Source organism: Acomys minous (assembly GCF_964271855.1).
Source record: "Acomys minous genome assembly, chromosome: 6".
NCBI lineage: Eukaryota > Metazoa > Chordata > Mammalia > Rodentia > Muridae > Acomys > Acomys minous.
In genome coordinates, this window is record NC_140487.1 from 116,135,341 (window position 1) to 116,161,928 (window position 26,588).

Here is a 26,588-nt window from a genome sequence, read left to right on the forward strand (position 1 = left end):
TTTGCATTTCTGGTTTCTTTGGCTGGCACAAGCCTTCTGTGTTGTGTTCTTGTCCAGAGACCTTATGGCAGTTTCCCTGTCCCGCAGGCCTTCTGTCCTCCTTTGTGGAGGTGGAGTCTATCAAGAGGCATTTCAAGAGCCGCCTGGTGGGCACGGTGCTCAATGGGTACCTGTGCTTGCGGAAGCTAGTGCTGCAGAGGACCAAGCTCATCGACGAGACACAGGACATGCTGCTGGAGATGCTGGAGGACATGACCACAGGTAACTCACCTGGCAGTGGGAGCTGGTGAGGTGCACACGTGTGTGTTGTCTCCAAGTACCATAGCCCCAGAAGGGTTACGACTCAGGTTCAGGAGAGAAGCTCATCGCGAGCCCTGTGGTACATGGTGCTGCAGTCCTAGAGTTGGGCCCCCATGGGCTTTTCCTGTGCTGAGCTCATAGAGAAGGAAGGGGCTGGAGGTCTCAGGCTGCTGTCCAGTCATCTGGAATGCTGTCATGCTGTGCCATCAGTGGCCTTGCTGTGTTCTTCTACCTTTTTCCTATGGAGCTCCACCCACTCATTCCCACCCGTCTGCCCTGTTTATCCTGTTAATTGTTGTTGGGTTCTTACAGTTGGAGGTTTTGGAGCCAGCAGACTGCCCATTTCTTAACTTTCTCATAATCTTGATGTTTATGAAGCATATTCGTGCCTGATCACTCTAAAGTTTAAAGTTCCAGGGCCCATTTCTACTGTTGGCTTTTCTGGTTTTTAGGTACTGTTCTTCTCTAACTGGTGTTTTATGATTTGGGGTTGTGACTTCCTATTTCTGAAGTTCATTGTGGGAATTCTTTAGACGTCAAGAGTGATAGTACCTGCCTGCTATCCTAGCACTTGGAAGTGTGAAGCAGGGGGATTAGCCTGGGCTACATGACAAAACCCTGCCTCATAAAACTAAGTGAGAAGCTGGAGAGATGGCTCAGTGCTTGAGAGCTCATGCTGCTCCTGCAGGACCCAGGCTTGGTTCCAGCCTCCATGTTTTGCGGCTTACAATCACCTGTAACTCCTCCCAAGGCGCCCGGCATCCTCTTCTGGCCTCCAGAGGTGCCTGCACTTCAAACACATGCACATACAGACCCCCATGCACAGACACTTGTGAAAATCAGTAAGAGCAAAGAGGAGGAAAAACATTCTTTAGACCCCATGCAAGCTGGTCTTCTCCTGGTGAGTTTGTGACTGCTGCCTCTGTAAGGACATCTAGGCTGTCCCTGGCATGCCTTCATCCAACTTCTCAGACCTCCTGGAAATGTGGGATTTGGGTGCCCCCTTCCCCCCACCTCTTTACCCTTATTGTAAAGAAGGACAGTTTGCTTTGTTATGAGGTTGGAGAAAAGAGAAGGTTGTTCTGGTTGACCTTCACACAGAGAGGGTCACTGTCCTACTGAGGGTCCAGATGTGCCGTGGCCAGAGGGGTTCAGGGTGCTTCCAGTTGACTCAGGGCTCTGTATCCAACACTGCTGTGATTGCTTTTCTCTGGGGCCCTGATTTATCTCCTTTTGTGAGCTTTTATTCCTCACTAGTATAACAGTTCAAGTGGCCAGAGTGAAGAGCTATCACTAGTGGACCTCATCTGCCCGACTACCCAAAAGGGAAGTCTTGCTTGCCTCTGAGCGCCTGTGCTGGTAAAGGGACACTAGGTCACATGAGGTGTGGGTTTTTTTTCTCCTTAACTGAAGTCACGCTCCCAGAGAGAGCAGAACAAGCATCTTCTGTGATGTAGGGGACTGACTTGGGATGGAGGATTTCTCACTGAGTGTTATCTTAGGATAAGCCCCATCTGCACCAGTTTCTATAGGAACCACTGACGTTTCCATGTAGAGTATGCAGAAGTGTGCCAGGCAGGAAATACGTGGCCATGATGGTGCTTCCTTGTCTCCACTCAGTTCATGCAGGTGAAGCTTTTTCCTAACTCACTTGGCCACTCTGCTTTCTGGCAGGTACAGAGTCTGAAACCAAGGCCTTCATGGCTGTGTGCATTGAGACAGCCAAGCGCTACAATCTGGATGACTACCGGACTCCTGTGTTCATCTTTGAGAGGCTGTGCAGCATCATCTACCCGGTGAGCAGTGTGCTTGCTCCCCAGAACCTACAGCAGCTCTCCCACATTGTGGGTAATTTAGTACCATCCTCTCCAGATCCACTGACAAAAAGTAAAAGCAGGTTCCTAGTCCCCCTCCTCTAATGAGGGAAGCCAGTGGTCTTCCTGCCTGAAAGCCAAGACTAGCCGTTTTTCAAATCGGGGCTCATATCCCATTGCAGGGCAGCAGCAGTTTTGGTGTAGAGTTGGGTGTGTTGTCACCTCTTCCTCTTCTGTACCTTGGTTATGCATACATGCCACTTGTGTGTCTTCCCTGTGGTCTGGTCCAGAGACCACATTGTCATTGTTGAGGGAAACAACAGTGTCCTCAGTTACTGGTGAAAGAGCATTGGGGTTGGCCTGCCTGAGCATGCCACAGAGAGAAGCCCCTTCTCTGGTCCAAGTTTCCAGTGACTCTTGCCTGGCCTTAGACTGGTCAGCATCTCACCAGACAGCACCTTGCTCCTTGTCCCTTCTTCCATTAGGAGCTCTCTCATAAAGCTGTGAGGAGCATGTGCTCCTCGAGTTGCTCGAATCGTGTTTTGAGTGCTCTCCGTGATCTTTGGGCCACCATTTTCTTAATATGTTAAATGTGTAAGGCTGTGGCGCATTTGCTGTTTTCATCCTGGTGGCCCTAGAGCAGGGCAGTGTTGTCCCTGCTCACACGTTCCTCTTCCTATCCTTTAGGAGGAAAATGAAGTCACTGAATTCTTCGTGACCCTGGAGAAGGACCCCCAGCAGGAGGACTTTCTCCAGGGCAGGATGCCTGGGAACCCGTACAGCAGCAATGAGCCAGGCATTGGGCCTCTTATGAGGGACATAAAGAACAAGATTTGCCAGGACTGTGACCTGGTAGCTCTTCTGGAGGATGACAGTGGGATGGAGGTGAGAGCAGAGGCTGTCCTGGTCACTCATCAGGAGCATGGCTGGTCATACCTGGGTGTTCCTACTGAGTCTGTAGAGTAGGGCTAATGGTTCTGGTCTTCCTGTCTCACCTGCTGGTAAGGCTAATGACCTGTCGGGGCTCTGTCCACTCCCGGCATGTAATATCAGAGTGCTTAATGGTTGGAGTGGTAGTAGGACTTTGCCACTCTTGCTTCTAGCAGAGTTTTCTAGACATTGCAGGTTGATGGAGCCCCAGGAATCCTGGTGTTTTGACCCCACACGTGGGTCATAGCCCTTGGCATCACCCTGAGCCTTGCAACATCTAGCATACAACCTCTAGGGTCTGGTGTGACAAGCAAAGATGTATTTTTCTGGTGCTGAGCCTGAAGTGGGCCCAAGGTGTTTTTTTGTTTTTTTGTTTTGTTTTTTTAATGGTGTTCAGTTGGGTCTAGGCTGGAGTTTGTTGTGGGTTAAGGGTCTTTGTCCCCAACATTGTGCACAAAATGCTGGGTGTTATGCGCACGCATGCATTTCCCTAGAGCATAGGCATCAACAAGGCCCTGTGATGAGTGGTGGGTGCAGCCAGTGAGCCCTGACTTGTACTAATCCCCTCCTCTGTTCTTCAGCTCCTAGTGAACAATAAAATTATCAGTTTGGACCTTCCTGTGGCTGAGGTTTACAAGAAAGTCTGGTGTACCACGAATGAGGTGTGTGCTTGCTTCTTCCCAGGGGCTGTGGGCTCCGAGTGGAACTCCAGCTAATCATGGCGCTCCCGTGTAGCCTCTCTAGCCTCCTTCCTTTCTGGTTGTGGAGGCAGCCCATCGTCCTGTCAGCTTGGGAGGTGGCGTCTGCCTACTGCAGGGCAGATAGCCGCAAGGAGGCCTGCTCATGAGTCTGCCTCTCTCTCCACCTTTGTCCACTCAGGGTGAGCCCATGAGGATTGTGTATCGGATGCGGGGGCTGCTGGGCGATGCCACTGAGGAGTTCATCGAATCCCTGGACTCCACCACAGGTACGGCCTCTCCACATACACCGCTGCACACTGGACCTCAGGCCAGAGCAGACATGTCCCAGAGCTGCTGCTCTGCGTGTCACAGCTGTGGGGAGGAAGACAGCATCTGTGGCTTGATTGTGACATCTGTTGGGACAAGAGCATTCAAGCTGTCAAGGGAAAGATGGAGTTAACAGACTTGAGTCCAGATTTCTTTCTGCCTTGACTCTGTTCCATTGACAGTCATATTTGCTTACACTTTGTTATAATAGCAGAAATTTCAATTGACTTAAACTTTGAGCAAGGCTCCCACGGGAGTGAGAGCAAATAGGTTACAGTAACAGCCTTTATTGCAGATAGGTAACGAAGGGCGGGCCAGGTGCACTCAGCCTGGGAAAGGATTGTGTGTGCTGATCTAGGCACTCTTAGTCTCATTTTCAACCTCTCTGCTCCTCTTCGTTTCCCTTTTCTCCCAGATGAAGAAGAAGATGAAGAAGAAGTGTATAAGATGGCCAGTGTGATGGCCCAGTGTGGGGGTCTGGAATGCATGCTTAACAGACTAGCAGGAATCAAAGATTTTAAGCAGGGACGCCACCTTCTAACAGTGAGTTGTGGGCAGTAGTACAATGGGGACCATCCTCTCCACAAAGCTGTGGTCATTGAGCCACACTTGGCACTAGAGGGCAGTGTGGTGCAGCAGAGACTCTGCAAGCCCCTGATGAACCTGGCTGTCTGGAAACCTTTGCTGCTAAGCTCCCACTGCTCTCCTCCTGGCCTACTCCTGAAACTTGGGTGTGTGGCAGACTTCTCTAGTACCTATTCAGGTATCAGAGGAACAGTGACTGTTTCCCTAGTAACTGCTCTTGTGCCAGTCATTGTAACACATTTCTCCTGTCTCACTAGTCAGGGATTCCAGAGACACCACAGAAATTCCACTAATGTTCTTACCTTCTAGGGTGTCCAAGGACAGACACTCATATGTCACCTAAACGGCCTTCCTAGTTCTCGGCCTCCATAGGCTATGTGTGTTGGGATATTCTGTCTGCTGCTAGTTCAGTCTTGGTTGGTGCCAGATTTCCCAGGATGGCAGGACACCACCTGATCTATTAAGAGCTACTGTCACTGCCATCGTGTAGGGGGAGTAGCGAACTTGGGAGAATGTTGCCACTTAAGATGTCAACCTGGTATGAGAGCCCAAGGTCACCTTTCCTTGCACTTCAGGAGGATGGCTGCTGATTGAGAAGTCCTCTTAGAGCAGCAGTTCTCAACCTGTAGGTCAAGACCCCTTTGGGAGTCATATATGCTGACGTGTATCCTGCTGTATCCTGCACATCACAGATATTTACGTTGAGATTCATACCAGTGGCAGAAATACAGTTATGAAGTAGCAACAAAATGATTTCATGGTTGGGGCCACCACAGCATGAAGAGCTGTATTACAGGGTCGCAGCATTAGACACTTTGCTATGGCTCCCTCTTTGACACTCGTGCTTGCACACCTTACACACACGCTCATGGGTCTGGGCCGGCTTCTCTTGGCAGGTGCTGCTGAAGCTGTTCAGTTACTGTGTGAAGGTGAAAGTCAACCGGCAACAGTTGGTCAAGCTGGAAATGAACACTCTGAATGTCATGCTGGGGACCTTAAACTTGGTGAGGAGTGTGGCCTGCAGGTGATAGAGAGTCCTGAGAGGCCTCAGCTCTTGGCCTGGTCCTTCCGCTGTCTTCTCCTGACAGCTTGCACTCATGCTGCTCTGTGGCACCTCAGAGCTCCCTGTCCCTTTGCTGAGTGCAGCCTCAAGCCCAGGAGCAGGGACTCTGTAGAACAGACCCAGCACTGCAGGAAGGCAGTGCCTCTCCTCAGGGCACTCATCATGTTTCCACGGTACACACATGCACGCACAGTCTCTGGGCCATAAGACCATGGAAGGCAGTGGAGGTCACCAGCAGTGAGTGGCTGTGGTTGTGTCCTGAGTGTCACTGTGTCCCTCCCTCAGGCTCTGGTAGCTGAGCAGGAGAGCAAGGATAGCGGAGGAGCAGCTGTGGCTGAGCAGGTGCTGAGCATCATGGAGATCATTCTAGATGAGTCCAACGCGGAGCCCCTGAGTGAGGACAAGGTGAGCGGGAACCAGCAGTGAGCTTGTCTGGAGCTGGCTGAGCTCAGCCCAGAACGGCTGACTCCCTCATGTTAGAAGTGGCCAAGCTCTACTCAGGGTGATGTAGTTGTGCTGAGCCTGAAACCTTGCATTCAGGTCAAACAGAGCTGCCAAGGATGGTCTATCAGTCTAAAGGAGCTCATTAGTGGAACCCAGGCTTGACCTCCCTGAGTAGGCAGTGCCACGGTTAACCCTTTACTTCACAGTTGAGAGGTGACTTGTCACTGGTGCAGTCAGGCCTAGGGTTTGGTATCAACCCGCAACCCAGTCTCTCCTGTCTGCACCTGGAACTTCCTGCCTCCTGGAGTTGGTGATTTGGCCAGGCCCGTACCCCCAACAGCGCCTAGCAGCCTCCATTCTCCTGGAGGGTGAATGTTGCATTGGTATAGTTTGGCCACCTGAGAGCCATCGCAGCAGCTTGGAAGCTGCTCATTTTCTCCAGCAAGCACCGAGGAGCAGCTCTGCCTGATGGGAGTGGCTGGCCTTTGGGGGTCAGTTCTTGACCACAGCCACCATCCTGACTTCCACCCTCTTCTGTTGCAGGGCAACCTCCTCCTCACAGGTGACAAGGATCAATTGGTGATGCTCTTGGACCAGATTAACAGCACCTTCGTTCGCTCCAACCCTAGTGTGCTGCAGGGCCTGCTGCGTATTATCCCGTATCTGTCCTTCGGAGAGGTGGAGAAGATGCAGATCCTGGTGGAGCGGTTCAAGCCATACTGCAGCTTCGATAAGTACGAGCCTGGAGTTTGACTCACGGAATCCCAAGCTAGCTTTGTGAGGCTGAGCAGGGCCACCTGGGGTTTTGTTGAGTGTTTTCTGTCTGTGATCCAGCAGTTAAGGGGCCTTGTCTAGTGGGGAGGCTGTCACTGAATCAAGTGTATTAAAGCACTAGCTGTCCAGGCAGAGAATGGGGAGGGTATGGGAGTGGAAAGGGCATGATGGGGTCTGGGGAACCACATTTACAAAAGCCTGAAGAGGGCCTGGAGAGATAGCTCAGTGGTTAAGAGCACTGCCTGCTCTTCCAAAGGACCCGGGTTCAATTCCCAGCACCCACTTGGCAGCTTACAACTGTCTGTAACTCCCAAGGTCTAACACCCTCACACCAATGCACATAAATGAAAATTAAATAAAATATTAAAAACAAAACAACAGCTTGAAGATGCAAAGCAATAATGCGAGCCTGGGCACAGAGGCTGGTGGGGGAGAGTCCTGGTCTGAGGGTCTCCTTTCCCTATCAGAGTTTAGACTGGATCTTGTAGGTGGTTCATCTAGTTGTTAATCAAGAGGGTGCCGGGAGCTGTATCTTCATGCTAAGACTCTGTGCTCTCCTAGGTACGATGAAGACCACAGTGGGGATGACAAAGTCTTCCTGGATTGTTTCTGCAAAATTGCTGCTGGTATCAAGAACAACAGCAATGGGCACCAGCTGAAAGATCTCATCTTGCAGAAGGGAATCACCCAGAATGCCCTGGACTACATGAAAAAGCATATCCCCAGTGCCAAGAAGTAAGGCGCCCTCCCTAGGGCTTGGTGCCCCCTCCTTATACACGGCCATTTTTCTCAACATCTTAGTGTGGTGCTTGCTGTGTGCTCTGTGACCTTCCCCCTTGGGACACGTCCAGTGGCCACTCAGCCACTGTAGAATCCTGAGGCTTTTCTGCTTGTTCAATTGCTCAATTTTATCTGACTTCTGAGCCGTGTTTGCCCTTAGTGAGTCCCCATTACATTCTTGAAAGATCTGTTGTAACAAGCCAAAACGAGCAGCAGATTCCAGCACTGCCCGCTGGCTGCTGATGTGCCCTTGTCTATTTTGCAGTTTGGATGCTGACATCTGGAAAAAGTTTTTGTCCCGCCCTGCTCTGCCATTTATCTTGAGGCTCCTTCGGGGACTGGCCATGCAGCACCCTGCCACCCAGGTGAGTGGCCAGCATGTCTGTGGACCTCACTCTGCAGGCCGGACAGGTAACAGGAGGAGTCAGGAGCAATCTGTGTAGAACCAGCAAGTCACTCATAGTGTGGTTTCCCCTGGCACATAAGGCTCATCTAGTTCTCTGTGTGTGTGATGGTGAGTTCCACACTGTCTTAAGCAGGGCTCAGCGTGCAGTGGGTGAATTGTGAGAGTTCTGGGTGACAGTTCTGATTACTAGCTGGCTCAGTCACTGGAATGTTTGAAACGCCATCATCACCATTTCCTGCTTTGCCTCAGGCAGCTGACAACTCTGCAGTCTACTCCTGATCTCTGAGCACTCCTGATAACCCCTCACAGATCCACACCCACCCCACACAGATGATGTGGGCTGCAAGTTTCTTTCCATCCCCTTTTAGATAGTTACAGATTCCTAGGCTGTAACTCACTGGAGAAACATCTTGCTAAACTGTAATATATATTCCAGTCAGCAGTGACCCTGGTACTAAGCCCCTCTTCTGCACTTGCATGGTGTCCACACTCCTTTGTGCTCCTCCCATAGACCCCTGCTGAGCTCTCCATTTCTGTAATGTTTCAAAGGTGGACCCATGAAATGTGTAACCTTTGGGGTTGGCCTTTTCTGTCCAGCAGGATTATCTGAAGGTTCTTCTGGGGACATTGTGCTTGTGTTGTGTCCTTTCTATTGCTGAGCAGTGTCCTACCATAGTGATACATCTCACTCCTTAACCATCCACCTGTTAAAGGACAACTAGTCATTCCCTGGCTTTGTTTGAATGTTTTCATTTTCTGGGGCAAGTGCCTGAGATTGCTGCTGGTGGGGTAGTACTTAGGTGTTTAGTGTATAGGAAGCTGCCAGGCCAGCAAGGGAGCTCAGTAAGTAGTGAAAACACTTAGCATGCCCCCTGACCTTCTGAGTTAGATTCTAGAATCCACAAGAGAGTGGAGGGAGATAACCCGCTTGCACAGTTATCCTTCACACACAAGTGTTCACACTCACAGTGACATATCACGCATACCAGTTATAACAAGAAGCTGCTAAACTCTCCTGGAGTAGCAGACCCACTTTACATTTCTAGCAGCAGTGAGTGGCCCAGGTCTCTTTGTCTTTGCCACATTTGCTGGCTACTTTTACCCCAGCCGTACCACTGGAGTGTGGTGATGCCTGGTTGTGGCTTTTGACTTGCGTCCCCCTGGTCGTTCCTGATGCTGCACAGCTTTCCTGTGCTTTGCCTGTCTTTGCATAAAAATGGTTCTTCACATCGTCATTTTCTAGGTGGATGTTAGACGGTATAATGCTGTGCTGTGAGACTCCATACAGCTAATTCCTCTGCTTTTATAATGTTCCTCGTGGAATATAATTCTGCATTGTCATTTGGCAGCCTGTTCTGATAATCCCCCCCAAAATCTAGTGACACAGTCTTACTCAATCTGGTAGATAGCCACAGTGGATTTGCCTCTGTATAAGATTTTGCTTACATTGCTTCCACTTCCTTGTAATAGCTGGCTTTGGCATAGGATACCAAGGAACAGAGCTCTGATTTGGCCAAGGGCAACATATGATGACTAGTCACACACATCTTACGATGCAGGCCTAGCTGGCCAAGTCTTCCCAATGAAGCCCAAGCTAGCCTCAAACTCCCAGCAGTTCTCCTGCCTCAGTTGCTGAGTATGTGTGCTGCCATACTCAGTGCAGGAGTGAGGACCTCTCCCAAGGACAGTGCCACTCGTGCTGCCAAGAAGTTAGATGGTTGATGGGTGGGTGCTGGGCTTTTGCGGGATTTGGCAATGGTTGCCCAGTGGCTGCTCACACAGAGAGAGGACTCTGTCCAGTCCTTTGGTTGAGTGAGGGGGGATGGCAGTGCCATCAAAGGAGATGGAAGAGGCTGAGGGGATGGAGAAGAGGGGTGGCCAACAGGCCCTGCATGTGTGGGCTGCCTTCCCCGTTTGTGTATGAGCTTCCTGTTGACAAGGTCTTGGTGATCTCCCTACTCCTACTTCACACATGTTTCTCCGTGCACGCACATGCACGCTCACAGTAAACACTTTAGTGTTGAGTTTAGGGCGTGAGTGCCTGTGGAAAGTTTGCTTGGTCTTAAACATGGGCTCACTCAGCATTTAGGAACACAGGCATGAGATAACATGCAGTTTTGCTGAGGTGTGGGTTTGCAGGGCTCCTCTAGGGCCGGTGGATTTACGAGTTAGTGAGTGATCTGAGGCAAGCAGCTTAGTCTTTACCTCTCAAGTTGACTCTGTTGTTTTCAGTTTTTCACCACGCATACAGTAACTCTACCACTAACATGTGATGGCGGGTGGGACATCCAGTGATGCTGTGAGACCACCCACAGAGCCTTTCTCAACTGCACCTGCCTCAGCTCCCATCACATGGTGCTATAGAACCAGGCAATCAGCCTTGCCAACAACAGAGTTGAGAGCTGTTTAACTGTGTGTCACTTCGATTCCCACATGCTGGGAGAACTGCCACCAGGTTTGATGGCTGCACATATCCATATGCAGAACTTAGGGGGTTCCTGGGAATTGAGGGCTTCTGGCCAGGGTGCTCCCACATGGGCCCTGCTGGGTGCCCCACTGTTTTTAGCAGAATGCACTGCTTCACTTTCTGTCTCATTTTCCATCCTTACTGCTGCCTTGACATTATCCCCATTTTACGTGTGAGAGCACTGGAGCTGGTGAGTGGAGTAACTAGTTAGAGGTCACCGGCAAAGCCAAGCCTCCCAGTTGCATCTTTTGCAGTAGAGAATTTCAGGCTCTGACCACTGTGAAGCCAGTGACACAAGCTTGTGCACTTGGGCTGATGGTAAAGTATTAACTGGGTCCTGGTGCCAGGCTCCCTCCATAGTTGGACAGGTTATGCACACTGGCTGACGGTCCAAGGCTTTGACCAAGCCCCAGTGGAAGGCTGGCTCCATTACTAGATACATACATCTCACTGGTTCTCTTTTCTTAGGTTCTGATTGGAACAGACTCTATCTCAAACCTGCATAAGCTAGAGCAGGTGTCCAGTGACGAGGGCATTGGGACCCTGGCTGAGAACCTGCTGGAGGCCCTGCGAGAACACCCTGATGTGAACAAAAAGATTGATGCAGCCCGCAGGGAAACCCGCGCAGAGAAGAAACGCATGGCCATGGCCATGAGGCAGAAGGCTCTGGGAACGCTGGGCATGACGGTAAAGTCTCCACAGGCAGACTAGTGCTGGACTTGGTGGTGTGAACGCTGCACAGAGGAAGGCGCAGGAATTAGCAGTTCTGGGGCACTTTCAGGTGTGGCTACTGTTACACCACACAGGTGGTACCTGGGGTAAAGTGACCTGGCAGGCTCGTACAGACAGTAAAAGTAGAGATACTAAATACTATGCATCCAGGATTTGCTGCATGCAAGACACTGCAAGCACTTCACAGATAAGGTGTATTTAATCCTCACGTGGCCCTGTGCTTTGACGTCATTATAGTCATTTCCAGATAAAGAAAGTGAAACACATTGGCCACGGCACATGGCTACCAAGTGCTGGACAGGACTTTGAGCGGGTCTGACAACACAGAGGGCTCTGTTGTCCTACTTTGGAGGAAATGGTGGCCCTGGAAGAACCTTGTCTTAACAAGCAAACTCGTGTGTCAGCAGTTTGACACTTGTTGGGAACAGTAAATGATCAGAACACAGCAGCCCTTGGCAGCTGAGACATAGTGATGCTGGCACAGAGTGAAGGGGCTTTTTTGGTAACAAGTGGCAACATGGCACTATGCCAGCTTCCCACTGCATGATTTCCTCTGCTTCAGTGGCTTCTGAACGAATCCAGGGCTTTCCCTCAACAGAAGACAGTGTGGCTTCGTGATAGAGTGCTTGCCACTTGCTTAGCCTAACGAGGCCTGGGTTCCACCCCTCAGCACAGCAGCCGGGCTCGCCTCACCACACAGCATTCCTTTGTCTCTGTGTGGTCATCCCAAGCCAGGTCGAGAGGGCATGTGGGAATTCTCTTAGGACATGCATTCTGTATTCCCCTCCAGACAAACGAGAAGGGCCAGGTGGTGACCAAGACTGCACTCCTGAAGCAGATGGAGGAGCTGATTGAGGAGCCTGGCCTCACGTGCTGCATCTGCAGGGAGGGATATAAGTTCCAGGTACATTGCTGGGCAGTGGGTGGCTGACATGCTCAGGCTATGCTGGCACAGCCTGGGTCTCCGTCTAGACAGACATACTGACGTGGGCTTATGATTTGGGAGACTGACACAAGGGCTGGCTGCTGCCCTTGTAGGCAGGAAGGCAAAGTGACCTGAGCATGAGCATCGTTGGCACGTGAAGAGACCACCTTTGGGCATCCTCTGTCAATGCCAGGGCACGCGGGCAGAGTTTTCTATAAACCAGGGAGTTGTGTCTTTAAACCCTGGTAAAGGCCCCAGTTGATAGGTAATGTGCAAAGGGTGCGTAGCAAAGCCAGGATTCCAGGTGAGGTTCTGCTGACCCCAGGCCTGGGCACTTCAGGTCACCTGCAGTCCTTCTCTTCAGGACGACTGAGCAACTAGAGCCCCACTTTCTAAGTGTGCCCAGTGAGGTGACGCCTGTTCGGAGCTGTGGAGAGGTAGCCTGTTTGCCTCCTGGCCGTACCAGGAGGAACCTCTTCCTCTTTAGCCCAGCTTTATTCCCAGGCTGTAGAAGAACAAGTGTCCTGGTTGGTATAGCTGTCAAACAGCTTTGAAAAGCAGGTGGCCATGGAGACACTGCGCGCTTCTAGATAGATGGAGCGCAGACAGGGGATGACCTAGGCTTAGTTCTCTGCCTGCTCTGACCCCGAGTAATATATAAAGAATAGAAGTAGGAGCTGGGCGTGGTGGTACACGCCTTTAATCCCAGCACTTGGGAAGCAGTGGCAGGCAGATCTCTGTGAGTTCGAAGCCAGCCTGGTCTACAAAGAGAGTCTAGGACAGCCAAGGCTACACAGTAAAACCCTGTCTAGAAAAACAAAAAAATGAGGCCAGTCTGGTCTACAAAGCGAGTCCGGGGTGGCCAAGGCTAACACAGAGAGAAACCCTGTCTCAAAAAAAAGAAAAAAAAAGAAAGAAAAACCAAAACCAAAACAAAACAAAGAATAGAAGTGGGAGTATAGTTTAGGGATGGGGTGCTTCCCTAGCATGCACAAGGCCACAAGGCTATGGCTTCCATTTCTAGAAATGTGTGTGTGTGTTTCACGTGTGCACGCACGCGCACACAGAGGCTTAGCTCATGGTTCTGGAGGCTCAAGAGTGAGATGTTGGGATCTGCTGGGTCTCTCTGTTAACCCCACAGTGGGGCTCTCATAATCACCTCTTAGATGTCCCAGCTCCTCTTAGTAGTGCCCCAAGGAATTGAGCCTCAGGAGTTTGTGCCAGCAAAGGATGCTCACACCAGAGTGACCACTTTCCCGTCTGAATCCCATCTGAAGGGGGCTCCCAGCTCTCCATGTCTTATTGGCTCCTTGCACTGCCGGGCAGGGAACTTCTCCTTACTCTCCTTTCTGTGCTGTCCTTGCAGCCCACGAAAGTCTTAGGCATTTACACCTTCACCAAGCGGGTAGCCTTGGAGGAGATGGAGAACAAGCCCCGGAAGCAGCAGGGCTACAGCACTGTTTCCCATTTCAACATTGTGCACTACGACTGTCATCTGGCTGCCGTCAGGTAGGCTTTGGCTCTGGCAGAGTGGCTTCAGATGAGTGGGCCATGGCTTAGGGCTGGGCTGCTGGGGCTGAGCCTACTGACTCTGGCTTCAAGCTTGCTTTTGTGATCTCTAAGCAGTAGGGCACCTGCCTCAGCCCCCCCATAGGGCCACAAGCTGTACTTGCCATCTGAGAAAATGTGGCTTTGGCCATCTGGCCTTGGCCAAGGCTGCTGGAAACAGTCCCGCTTGCCTGAATTAGTCTGTCCAAGTGAAGCAGACATTTACCCATGGCGCTTACAACAGGCCAGCTCTCTCCCCAGGGCCAGGGCTAGTGGTTGGCAAGCCCTCAGCACCCAGGTGCCTCATTGCCAGGTTAGTCCCTGCAGCTGCTTGTCCTGCTCTCCTCCCTGTCCCCATCCAGGTTGGCTAGAGGCCGGGAAGAGTGGGAGAGCGCTGCCCTGCAGAATGCCAACACAAAGTGCAATGGGCTCCTTCCAGTCTGGGGCCCCCATGTCCCTGAATCAGCTTTCGCCACTTGTTTAGCAAGGTGAGTATTGAGTGTTGTCAAAGCAGGAAATGAAAGAAATCCGCTCAGCCTGGCCCCTGGTGGTGCCGTCTCCTGGACACGTCACTGGGCATCTGTGTCTGTCTGTGCTTGCTGACCACAGAGCTGTTCTGAGCAGGTAGACTAAGCATAGGGCTGACTGGTGACCACTGAGGTGAAACCAGCATCCTCAGTTTCTTGGGTGCCATGTAAAACTTTTCATTTGCTCTCCTCCTGGACCTCTGACATAGGCCTTAGGCCAGAATTTCCCAAAGTTCACGTGTGTGGTATTTCTCTGACGTTTATATTATGAAAATAGCTGGGGGTGGAATGGGGTGGGAGTTCCTTCTGTGCCTGTACACTAGCTGTTTCCAGCAGCTGCAGCTTCTCTGCAGTCTTCTGTGTTCGGAGGCCTGTGTTCGGAGTCTGGTTTAAAGCTCAGGGGTATGAGGTGCTTGGCACTTAGACCAGACAGCTGAGGTAATAGTGGCAGAGCCATGGTGGCTGCACACATGAGTAAACTGGGGCACAGGTGGAGTCATTTACCTAGGGCCATCCAGCTAGTAAGAGGTGGAATCGATTGTATATTGATTCAGGAAGGGAAAACAAAAGCCCCAGCATATTAGAGAGTGAAAAGATCATTAAAGATAAATCACCTTGTCACCAGAATGAGTGAGTTCCACATTTCTCCAAAATGTATCATCACCTATGGCCATGACATCTGTCAGTTAAGAAATGAGCCCCAGCCAGGCACAGTGGTGCATGCCTGTAGTCCCAGCATTTGGGGAGGCAGAGGCAGGCAGATCTCTGAGTTAAGAGGCCAGCCTGGTCTACAGAGTGAGTCCTGAACAGCCAAAGCTATACAGAGAAACCCTGTCTTGAAAAAATGAAAGGGAAAAAAGACCCCCAAAGTGGTAGGCTCTTGCCCACATTGAGAGCATCACGTGTAGTCACAGCAGCCGCGATGTCCTAGGTCTATCCTCCTGATAGCCCGACTTGCCCTCTGCAATCAGCAGGCCGCAGTGTCCAGAAAGAGTGCTCTGCACTCTAGCCCAAGCTCTGACCAGGACTCATGTTGGCCCTGCTTCTCCCTAGGCACAACACTTACCTCCAGGAGTGCACGGGCCAGCGGGAACCCACGTACCAGCTCAACATCCATGACATCAAGCTGCTCTTCCTGCGCTTCGCCATGGAGCAGTCATTCAGTGCGGACACCGGCGGGGGCGGCCGAGAGAGCAACATCCACCTGATCCCGTACATCATTCACACCGTGCTTTACGTCCTGAACACGTCAGTACCGTGCGGCCCCGGGAGCCTCCTTAGCTCACACTCCTGCACCACTCTGCTTAGCTAGATCTCCACACTTCTGAGGGTTGTCCAGAGTATAGCAATGATGGTGACTTATTCCCAAAGCTGTCCCACCCCCACTGTGGACAGTTCGGGGCCTCTAGTCTTGGGCTGGCCTTCAGAGGAATCAGGAAGGGAAAAGCTGCTGCATCTACTTTCCAAATGAGGGAGCATAGGTGATTGTCTCCTCATGTCCTTAGGGCACACAGCCAGTAGAGCTGCAGCTTCTGGTGGGTCTGCCGCTGCTGCATGAGTGGACCACTGGCTTTCTTGGCCCATCGGTAATGCTTCTGGCAAAGATAAGAGGGGTATTGAATATTGGGAAAGCACCTGACCAGTAATGTGGCCAGGAAGAAAGAGCTGTTTGTGTCTGTGTGGCCCGAAATGGCTTTAAAGAGGCCTGTGAGGGGCAGAAACCGTCCCACTCACAGCCAGGCTTAGAAGCAAGTTAAGATACTTCTGTGACTATAATTTTGGGTTGTGGGGTTTTTGTTGTTGTTGCTTTGGTTTGGCTTTTTTTCACTGGGTGCAGACCTGCAGATCATTCTTTCTGAGATCCATAGCTTTAGTGGGCAGAGCTACCGCCATGGGAAGACTGGGCACAGTCTACCCACGAAGCTACCATGCTGTTGAGGTACCAAGGCAGTAGTCGCTCATCGTTCCCTGTCAACAGTTTGTTTTCCCTTCCTCCCTTTTCCTTGTGAGATACAGTCTGACCTTGAGACTGCAGGCTTCATTGTTAAAGCAGGGCAGGGCTCTGCACAGCACATGACATCATCCACCAAATGCCCTGGCTGTCAGAAGAGACACCTGGCATTGCCAACAGCACAGGCCCTCTACTGTCTGGACCCTGCTGCAGGCCCCAGCAGTGCTAATTGCCAGTGTTGTTGGGGCCCTGACAAAGGCTGTGGGTTTTGCAGAGACATGTCTCTTGGCAGCATGAGCTAGAGTGAACTGCTCAGGCAGAGACCAGTGCGGAAAACACTTCCCAGGATTGACCCTGCCAGATGGAACTGGTGACAGCTCTGTTGTAGTTGCCTTGGGCAGGCAGGGCTGACCCTGAAGCCTCCTCAGACACAGGCTGCTTCCTTTGCCAGCCACTGGACAGTGGCATGAGCTTGGTCATAAGGCTCTTGGGCCTTTGATAGGCCGTTTACCCACAAAAGCAAGTTTGCTGCTCAAGTGAGCAAACCCAAGCCTGAGGTTCCCCACAAGGATGGAAATGCCAGCTAGGGCTCCAGCTAGGTCTGGCATGCTTGTTTTGCAGGAACGAAAGGAAGCAAGGTATTATTGCACCATCCTCCCATGTCCTCATAGCCTGTGACTGTGGCCGTGCTACCTGCAGTCTGGACACTAGGTTTCTCTGTGGTGGTGGTTTGTCTTCTTATAGACGAGCACCAGTAGTTATAGGGACCCTGCTAGAGATTCTTGGCCTCTTTGTGTGGGTCCTGACCATTGGCTAGACTTTATCATCAGAAAAGAGTAGAGTTTATGACAGATTCTAGAACAAGGCTGGGGGCCTCATGCTGGTCTTCTTGGCTTGGCGCTGTGCTTAGTTCCCAGGACTGTAGCATGCTCTGCTGTACAGTTGGGACAAGTGGGTCTTATTGCATCATGTTCTTATGTGGATTGGGTGAAGTACTCCATGTGCAGCGCCAGGCTGACTGACTGTCAATGTGCTGTGCATCAGTACCCAGCTCAGGCAAGCAGCAACTGCCCACAGGAAAGAAAATGCTGGTGACAGGGAGGGAGGAAAGGTCGTGAGCAAACAGCCAAAGAGGGCCCCTGGGTACCAGGGACACATGCAGTGCAGACCATGTCTGCACAATAGGATGCATGGAGAAGATGGACTGTTGACTACATCAGAGAACCCATTCTTTAGCGTTATTGTTATCCAGCAAGTCATCTCCCTTCCCTGAGCTCTGGAAAAATTAGGACAAGTACACTTTGGACAGTTGGTAACCGTGCCATGCCAAAGAGCCAGGAAGTTCTGGGGACTATGTTAAGGTGACACAGTCTTGCACCTGAGAAGAGGAAAGTCAACACACTCAGAAGCTTGCCCGGTGCCATCCTGGTGCACCCTGTCCCTTCTCCACTGCCATTGGAATTCTTTTCTTCCAGAACCCGAGCAACATCCCGGGAGGAGAAGAACCTCCAAGGCTTCCTAGAGCAGCCCAAAGAGAAGTGGGTAGAAAGCGCCTTTGATGTAGACGGGCCCCACTACTTCACCATCCTAGCCCTGCATGTCCTTCCCCCTGAGCAGTGGAGAGCCACACGTGTGGAGATCCTACGCAGGCTGCTGGTGGCCTCGCATGCCCGGGCAGTGGCTCCAGGAGGAGCAACCAGGTCAGTACTTGCTTTGGGAAGCTGCCACAGTCGATGTCTTCACAGTGTATTGTGGCTGTCACAGTCGGTCATGAATGCCTGGTGAAGGTGTGCTCGTTTGACTTGGCTGTTGGCTCTGGCTCCAGTCTGTCACCTAGGCTGCTCGCTGACAGTTGCTTGAGCACATCTGGGTCTCATGTTCAGCCACTGAAAAGGTGACTCTTGAGCTTCCATTTGTCAAAGATCCAGAGAGGCAGTTAGGACCAGCGAGGCTAAGCCCGGGAGCCAGACTTTCTGGCTCTTGCTGGCTTTGGGGTAAGCTAGGGAAGTTTCAGTGTGGCTGTGGCTGGGGATTTTTTTTCTAGTGACGAAAAGCTTGTCCTTCTCCTTTCTTCCTGTCCCATCTGCCCTGCATTCCTTAGGCCTTCCAGAACCTCTGCAATCATGTGCATACAGGAAGTGGTCTCTGTTTTCTTGACTTGGTATTGCAGTTTGTCTCAGGTGGGGTTATCTTAAAGAGCCTTCTAAGGTGAAATCCAAGCTTTCCTCCCATGCTCCTGGACAGTACCACAGTGGTCACGGCACAGACTAGATCTAGCCAGTACTTGGGCTGATAGTGGTCCTGACTAGTGCCTGCCTACCCTGGAGAGCAGCACTACAGCGTGTGGCCTGTGGCTCCGTTGTGCCAGTGAGTGCCAGGTGTCCTGTGTGGCCCTGTATAGCCTCTGAACGTGTTAGCTGAGACTCAAGGATCATCTCCACAGTTACAGCCAGCATGGGAGCAGGAGGCTCCTTCAGCCATCGTGACAGCATTCTCCGTGGACAGTAGTGCCTGAATTGGTCCTCCTGGGGCCTTTATTAGCTCTAGCATTTGATGTCCCCAGAGTGACCAGGTTGCCGCTGTCCTGTCGAGTTCTGCCAAGAGCCAAGTGGGAAGGAGTGAGTGTTAGATTCGTGCTCCCAGACCAAATACGTCATTCCCAGGACATCCCAGGAACTCTTGTGTTAATAGTTAACTAGCTGCTTGAAGTCAGGTTAGTCCTTTAGCTGACACCTCTAAATGAGCAAGATTTGCATTTGTGGCACACAAGATGGCCATTTTATCAGGCAGGCTCAAGCAGCAGCATGTGGGCCCAAGCCCACCGAGCTGTTCTTTGAGCTGAGAGTGGAACTCATTCCTGCCCTAGCAGTTGAAGAAAAGCTGATTTGGTCACAGCTTAATTAGGGCATCCAGCATGAGCTGTATTCATGCGTTGCCATTTTCTGTGTAGCAGTTTAGTCACCTTTCCTAATTAGCTGTAAATAATTAAAGCTGGGCAGAGTCACCCAAGACTCATGCTTACAAAAGCAGGACAACCCCAGAGAGGGCCAGGCCCGCCCGTGGTCCAGGCTCCAAGCTGCTGCTTGCCGGACAGATAAGGAAGGTGCTGAGGGTTTGCCTGGGATTGAGGCACCCTCCAAGGAGATGCCTCTCAGCTGAGGGCACATAGAGGGCATCTACATTCTGTGGTTGGTTAATGTCACTGGCAACAAGTTCTGTCTGAAGTCCAGTATGTTCTGGGGAAGGAGACAGTAGCAGTTACGTAAAACTATAGCTTAAAGGGCTGGGGGATATAGCTCAGTTGGTAGAGCACTCAACCTAGCATAGGTGAGGGCCCAAGTTCAATTCCCAACACACACACACACACACACACACACACACACACACACACACACACACACACACACACACGGGGGGAGGGGGGGGAGGGAGGGAGAGAAAAGAAGAGAAGAGAGGAGAAAGATTGAGATTGTGTCAACTATAGCTCGAGAAGCTAATGACTTCTGTGTGTTTAACATTGAGCAAAATGGATTCAGCAGATTTTTTAACCTGGAAGATGACCAGGCTTCCACTGAAACCTTACTTGGTATCTGGACAGTTATCCCTACCCTCAGTACAGTTGACAGCTTTGCCACCCACACCTCCCAAGCTGGTGGGCAATAGGGAACATAGCAGAGGCTGCAGGCTGGCAGGCTTGTGAGTTAAATAGCTGCTGACAGCAGCTGTGACTGGCCTTTCTCACGGTAGGCAAGCCCTCAACTGAGTGAGTAGCACGCGCTAAGCCTTCTGCACCTGTCTTTGGTCATAGGATATGTATGTACCAGAGTGTTGTGCGATGTAGAAAATGACCTTACATCATGACAAGGGTTCTTCTGCCCTTTACTTTCCACATCCACGAATGAGTTCTCCCTGTACGGGGCCATTCTGACCCTGCAGGACCCAGGGCCAACATGGGGGGGGGGCGGGTCTACCGCATGCAGTGAGCCTTGACGGAGGTGCCCCCAGTGTTTCAGGTACTTGCTGGCCTTCAAGCCTGTGCCAAGTCGCTGAAAAGCAGATGGCACTTGTTAGAGACAAAGTGGTGTGTGAGCAACTCCAGGATTGCCCTAGGATTTAGGAGGTGCTGGGTGGTTGCATGGGGCGGTCCTAGACATCACGGTTACTCAATACTGATTTTCTACCAGCTTGCTGGTTTTCTGCAGAGCACATGCTTGGCTGATTGGCTGTCTGGTAGATTACTCCTGGTAGCAGGTAAAGCCTGAGTGAAAAGAAAACCTTGTTTACCCTTCAATGTTAGGAGCATTTCATTTGGGAGCTGATGAGGGGCTGAGTACAAGGGAACGTAGGGTCCTAGCACTGACCTTAGAGCTTTTGAGTGTGTGTTTAGCTGTGTCTTCCTGTTTGTTACCCCACTTTGGAAAAGTGCTCAGACTGGCGGGGGAGCTCATGCAGCAGCCTGGGAGCAGGGCTTCCAGAGTCCCAGCCCACAGCTGCTCTTTGCTCAGGCCATGTACGGAGGCTTCTGTGAACCTTCAATCCCCAAGAAGCAGTGTCTCCAGGGTCCTCACTGATGGGCTTTGCTCTGCTATTCCAGGCTGACAGATAAGGCGGCGAAGGACTATTCTGCCTACCGTTCTTCCCTGCTCTTCTGGGCTCTCGTCGATCTCATTTATAACATGTTTAAGGTAAAGAAGCTTCAGGGCCCAGCCAGTTCTAAGGGGTGTGATGTGTGTGTATCCTCGTCCAAACCCTGATGGTGTCCAAACTCCATCCCGAGGCTCCTCGCTGGCTTTGGGTGCTTTGCCCTTAGGAGAGGTGGGCACCCTCAGTTCAGACCTGCACTTCCAGCTGTTGGCAGCTAAAGCCACTTTGTCATGCACCCTCCAAGCAATAAGTTCTAAGCACACTGACAGCCTTCCTGCTCTTGTCTGCCTGTGGTAACACTTTGCCCTGTGTGAATCTACTATACACAGCCCGCCCCACTTAAAGTAGAATGTTCTTCCTGCTAGCTGCTTGGGCCCACACATCTTAGGAGAGTTGGTGTGGAGGGTGAGCCCTGTGATCATGAGTGGAGTGGTCCAGCCAGAGCACAATCATCTTGGTTTTAGAAATGCAGGCGTGGGGCCGTCCCAGGGTGACATTGTGGGATCATGTAGAGCATTGCATAATTAAAGAGGGGCAATAGGTCCCAGGTGTAAGGCTTCCTTGCTTCCAGAAGGCTCTGGTCCATATTGGGTGGGCTCTCCACAGGGCTGGCTGGAGGCAGAGAGCCAGCTGCATTCATTATTCACCTGGCCTGGTGTCCCACTGATTCTTGTAGAAAGTGCCCACCAGTAACACTGAGGGCGGCTGGTCCTGCTCTCTGGCTGAGTACATCCGCCACAATGACATGCCCATCTACGAAGCTGCCGACAGAGCCCTGAAAACCTTCCAGGAGGAGTTCATGCCAGTGGAGACCTTCTCAGAGTTCCTCGATGCAGCAGGTCAGTGAACAGTTTTCTCTTGTAGGGATTCTCTGGGGCAAAGCCCAAGTCTGCCCTGGGAACTGGCCATTATCTTTGCAGACCAGGTGCATGCCAACCACCTCCAGTCATAGCAAAGGGGTTCATTAAAATAGCCCACTGCCGAGAGGAGTGGCACTTTCCTTCAGAGGCAGGTGGGTCTCTGAGTTCAGAGAAAGCCTGGTCTACATAAAGAGTTTCAGGACAGCCAGGGCTACACAGAGAAACCCTGTGTCAAAAAAGAAAAAGAAAAAAAAATCCACCCACAAGCTGGGCGGTGGTGGCGCACTCCTTTAATCCCAGCACTTGGGAGGCAGAGGTAGGCGGATCGCTGTGAGTTCGAGGCCAGCCTGGTCTACAAAGTGTGTCCAGGACAGCCAAGTCTACACAGAGAAACCCTGTCTCGAAAAACCAAAAAAAAAAAAAAAAATCCACCCACAGATGCAAGAACTTGAGTGCAGCATGCTCCGGTGCCCAGCCCCACCCCTACTACATGAGCTGTTGTGCTGCTAATGGAGACTGTGGAAGTTAAAACAGTGGAAGTGGGAAGGTCCTTCTGGTTCTGACTTTTAGTGACAGCTCAAAGAATTAACAAGAGAAAGGGCACTCCTGTCTTCTTGCCTCACAGCTGCTTAGGTGGGGAGACGGATCAGCAAGGAGCACCTTTGAGTGTGCCACAGCTCCCTGACCTCAAGTCCGTTCTCTCCCTATACAGCGGATTTGGACACACTTGTCACTCAGTTGCTAATGCTTTCAAACTTACTTGGATTTCATTGCTGAAAAATGATAAGAACAGGTCATGACCTGGGCTCAGGCAGGCCTGGGAAAATCAGCCTAGGACTAGAGAGAGCACCTCTTGGGTCCCAGGCTCTGTTGTGTCCCAGCCTCCACTGGCACTGTCTTAGAAAGGGAAGGCTGCTGCACCAAAGCAGACGTAACTGGACCTGTCCAGCTCCACTTTGTCAGCTGCCTCCCTGCTTCTCAGCTTTCTGGTGCTCACTGTGGGGACTGTGTACAGATGAAGGGGAAGTCCCCAGGCCATGGTGCCAAATGAACGCTGCTGTTCATGGTCCCTCTTATCTTTCTGTCTGGGAAGGAGACAGGCTAAAGGTCCACATGCTCTAATGTTCCCCAGCGCTGGGGATCTACACGCTCCTCTTCACGGCCCAGACACCTGGGATGGTGTCTTTGGGTCTGCCTTCCTGTCTGATCTGCCATAGGCTCCCTTGCTCACCCCCTTCTCTTACTTCATAGCTCCGTATTCTTCATTCCTGTCTTCCCAGCCTGGCTGTTCAGGCAACATGCTCACCATTTCCCCCAGACTTAAGCTTCACCCAGAGCACAGAGCTTGTCTTGTCTGCGTCCTCAGTGCCAGCTCTGTGCTTATCATATGAGACTGACAAGGTAACATGGAAATCTGAGCTGCTGAGAAGAGGTGAGCGGCACACGGGGCGCTCCAGCCTCCAGGCCTGGCACCTGCAGCAGCAAGCCCTCTTGCCTCTTAGGCAAGGCCAGGCTTTTGTACCTTACTTCAGACCTTTAAACTGCAGACATGCCCTGCTCAAGTCCAGGAAAAAAACCCCTTCCAGAGCCAAGAGGAACAGGCTGGCCGCTTCGCCCTCATTGTTGCGGATGCTTAGAGAGGACTTGCTTGGGTGTTCATACTTTACCCAAGCTTCAGTGTCTCTTGAGCTGTTGATGAGGTCAGATTCCTGGCTAGGGTGTCGAGGGTGCCCTGGGTTCTTCCACTCGGAGGCCCTCTGTTAGTCCCCCTGGCAGGCAGGGAGGAAGGGAGCCCCTGTGCTCTATCAGCTTGATCAGCTTAACATGATGACAAAGACTGAGGGTGGCTTGGCCAGGAAAGTGTTTGGCGTGCAAGCATGAGGATCTGAGTTCTGATCCCCAACACCCCAGAAAAACCAGGTGTAGCTATAACTCCAGCACTGGGACACTGTAGGCGGTGGGATCCCCAAGCTGAGCTTGCCAAGCAGCCAGGCTAGCCAAGCAGTGAGCTTTGGGTTCAGTGAGAGAACCTGTCTTAGAAAATGAGGTGAGGTAATGGAGAAAGACACAGGATGTTGACATGTTACTGCTCGGGAATGTTGCGGACTGTGGCTCAACTGCAAGAGTACTTGCCCTCTTGAGACACCGAGTTCAGTCCCCAACACCACACATACCAGGCATGGTGGCACAAAGGTCAGTGGAGATCCTCAGTTACATAGTGCGTTTGAGGCCAGTCCAGGATGGGGAGCCTGTCTAAGAAAGAGAACGAGGAAAACTCAGAGTTGCACTGCTGTAAGTCCGACAGGTTGAAATCCTTTACTCCAGAGAGTGTTTGTCACACAGTGGTCACCTGCCCGCCATTGCTGGAATCAGCAAATGGTCGTACTGGAGCATCCTGGGCACAGTATGTTCTGTGTGTAAATGAGGCATCTGTGACTCGATGGGGCTGGGGCCCTATATGCCACTCACACTCACAATTCATCTCTGCCTTCCAGGTCTTCTGTCAGAAATCACCGATCCAGAGAGCTTCCTAAAGGACCTGTTGAACTCAATCCCCTGACCGTCCCCACAGACATGAGATCACAGTGACGAGATTGAAGCTAGCTTGCCTTCCTCCCTCATTTGTCCCTCCGTGTGCATTCATTTCCCCCACGGATGCTGCATTAGCACCCCCCCTCCCTCAATTTTCTCGGAGTGGCTTGGGGTTTGTAGGCGTCCTATTCTATGGCGCGTGTATATGTGTGTGCACGTGTGCTGCGCTGGCTATGAAGTTGTCTATAGCCCAGGCCATTGAAGGACCTTTACATACCCAGGAGCTGTGAGCTGTCCCAGCCAGCTTGAGTGTGCACATCTTGAAATAAATGAATGACTTAGTACACATTGGAAAGGGGTCTGGCTGCTGCTTGCCCCGTGCTTTTCCAAAGCTCACAGCCTTGCAATGACATGCCAGGAAGACTTGCATTTGCCTTCTCTAGGAGGGCTGAGGGTTTCTTGTCTCTAGCCAACAGAGGGCTCAGCAGAGCAGGCCATGGGCAGCATCTCCTTCAAAAGCCTTGAAAACATTTGACAGTCTCCTGCTGGCTGCCAGGCAGAGAAGAGAGGCCCCAGGGAAGACTCCGTGGTGAGAATAGCTGTTCCCACTGCTAGGCCTCTCTTCTGTCCACCTTCCCCAAAAAAGCATCCTGAGTTCCCAGCTGGGACCACAGTTGGCAGGTGTGGTGCCTCTGAAGTTGCTTTCTGGACCCCCTGAGACCTGCTCCTCCCTACCTCCTGGGCCCCCAAGAACCTTTCCCAGACTTCCGCCAAAGGCTGACCCAGTGGGGAGAAGGGCTGGCTAGTTCCCATCTCCTTTGTTCCAGGGGCCCACTCAGTTGAGGCTTTGGGTGACATCAGCCCTTCTGAATGTCTGGTTCACAGGGCTCACTCCCTGGGCCAGACCATTTGGGCCTGTGGTGCCTCTGGTCCCCTTTGGAAGACTTCCACAGACAGACAAGTCACCATGTCGCCTCCCAGGAGCCTTTTCAGTCAAGGGAGTGTTGTGCTCATTGCTCAGACCTAACAGGGACAAGGGTGCATTGTGTGGGTGCTGTTCAGACGCCCTGGGACGACCAGAGCAGGCGTCCCTTCCTGCTTCTGCCACCTGGGGCTGAGGAGGCCGCCTGCCCGCCCTGGAGGAAAGACACAGCTCCCCTTCCAGGGCTGCTTTTCCAGCTGCTTTGATTCTGCAGCTCTTTCCCATGTACCTCTGGGATTCAGCAAGGAGGATGGAGACCTTGGCATTGGTTTGGTTGGTTTGTTTTGTTTTGTTGGTTTGTTTTGAGTCTCCCCCTTACACACTCTTGTTTGTCCTACTGGACCCCAAAGAGGCAGTTCAGGCATCGGGGAGGGTCAGCCACCACCCTGTCCCTTGGTGGGGAGTGAATTGTAGCAGCTCCCTGTGGGGCAGGGCTGCCAGTAGATGGGAACTTGCCGTATGTGATCATACCTCGGATTATCACAGCACCTTCAGAAGGTTAGCCTACGCCTACAGACAGGGAGTCACCAAAGCTCTTTACAAGGTCCTCCTGCTTTTTATTATTTCTTGGAAAGGCCTGTTCTGTCGTGTCTGGAGATGGACCTGCGACAGCCATGCTTTTGGTTTTGAGTGAGCTTACAAAGCAGCAAATTAATAGCAAGTAACAAACCAGGCACTCAGTGTCCCACAGAGACAACTGGAGTAGACCAGTGAGGAGTAAACAAAACTGATCACCTCAGGGCCTGTAGCCGTGGTCAGAAGCTGCCCTGAGGCAGCTGAGAAGCCAGGCAGAGCAGAGCAGAGCGGACGCCTCATGATGAGCTGCTGGCTTTTCTTCTCGGTGAGCATTTTTTACATGGGCTCAACAATAATGACGTCTCACAGAGGTAGGTTCCCTTTTTGAAGTTCTCAAGGAATGTTTTAACACCCGCAGCTATTTGCTGTGTGTCCGCTGGAGCCAGCCTGACCTGGGACAGCTGGCACAGACATGCTCATGCCCACAGTAGAACGCACATTGCAGCCCCCCAGGGATTTGGGGCCATGCCCCAAGTTTGTCTTGATGTCTTTATCCAGCTTTCCTAGATGTCTGCCCAAGTGAACTAGATGTCTGCACCATCCCAGACAAGCTGCTGGTCTGCAGGGCTGGACCTTGGCGGCGGTGCCTAGACAGTAGAAAGCAGCCTGGGTGGTTAACATCCTCCCCACACCTGCATCCCATAGCAGGAACACTGAAGGGTCAGCCAAGCCCTCCTCCCAGAGGCGTGGGATTGAGGCCAGCTGCTAGGCCTAGTGAGGTCTGCAGCCCCAAGTCCCTAG

The 26,588-nt window shown here is 51.8% G+C and overlaps 1 protein-coding gene across 1 annotated transcript in view; it reads left to right on the forward strand.

Moving 5' to 3' along the window:
• Positions 1-24,644, forward strand: part of UBR4 (ubiquitin protein ligase E3 component n-recognin 4) — a 114,626-nt gene extending 89,982 nt beyond the window's left edge. Inside the window, exons 87-106 of the mRNA XM_084787977.1 lie at positions 88-261; positions 1,975-2,096; positions 2,802-2,999; positions 3,626-3,706; positions 3,924-4,011; positions 4,467-4,594; positions 5,533-5,640; positions 5,985-6,104; positions 6,687-6,877; positions 7,479-7,652; positions 7,963-8,062; positions 11,039-11,257; positions 12,093-12,206; positions 13,594-13,736; positions 14,138-14,263; positions 15,356-15,550; positions 17,729-17,953; positions 20,848-20,938; positions 21,574-21,736; positions 24,253-24,644. Coding sequence (XP_084644103.1) covers positions 88-261; positions 1,975-2,096; positions 2,802-2,999; positions 3,626-3,706; positions 3,924-4,011; positions 4,467-4,594; positions 5,533-5,640; positions 5,985-6,104; positions 6,687-6,877; positions 7,479-7,652; positions 7,963-8,062; positions 11,039-11,257; positions 12,093-12,206; positions 13,594-13,736; positions 14,138-14,263; positions 15,356-15,550; positions 17,729-17,953; positions 20,848-20,938; positions 21,574-21,736; positions 24,253-24,317 — 2,825 coding nt within the window. The 3' untranslated portion in view covers positions 24,318-24,644. The remainder of the gene's footprint in view (positions 1-87; positions 262-1,974; positions 2,097-2,801; positions 3,000-3,625; positions 3,707-3,923; positions 4,012-4,466; positions 4,595-5,532; positions 5,641-5,984; positions 6,105-6,686; positions 6,878-7,478; positions 7,653-7,962; positions 8,063-11,038; positions 11,258-12,092; positions 12,207-13,593; positions 13,737-14,137; positions 14,264-15,355; positions 15,551-17,728; positions 17,954-20,847; positions 20,939-21,573; positions 21,737-24,252) is intronic.
• Positions 24,645-26,588: the final 1,944 nt, after the last annotated feature.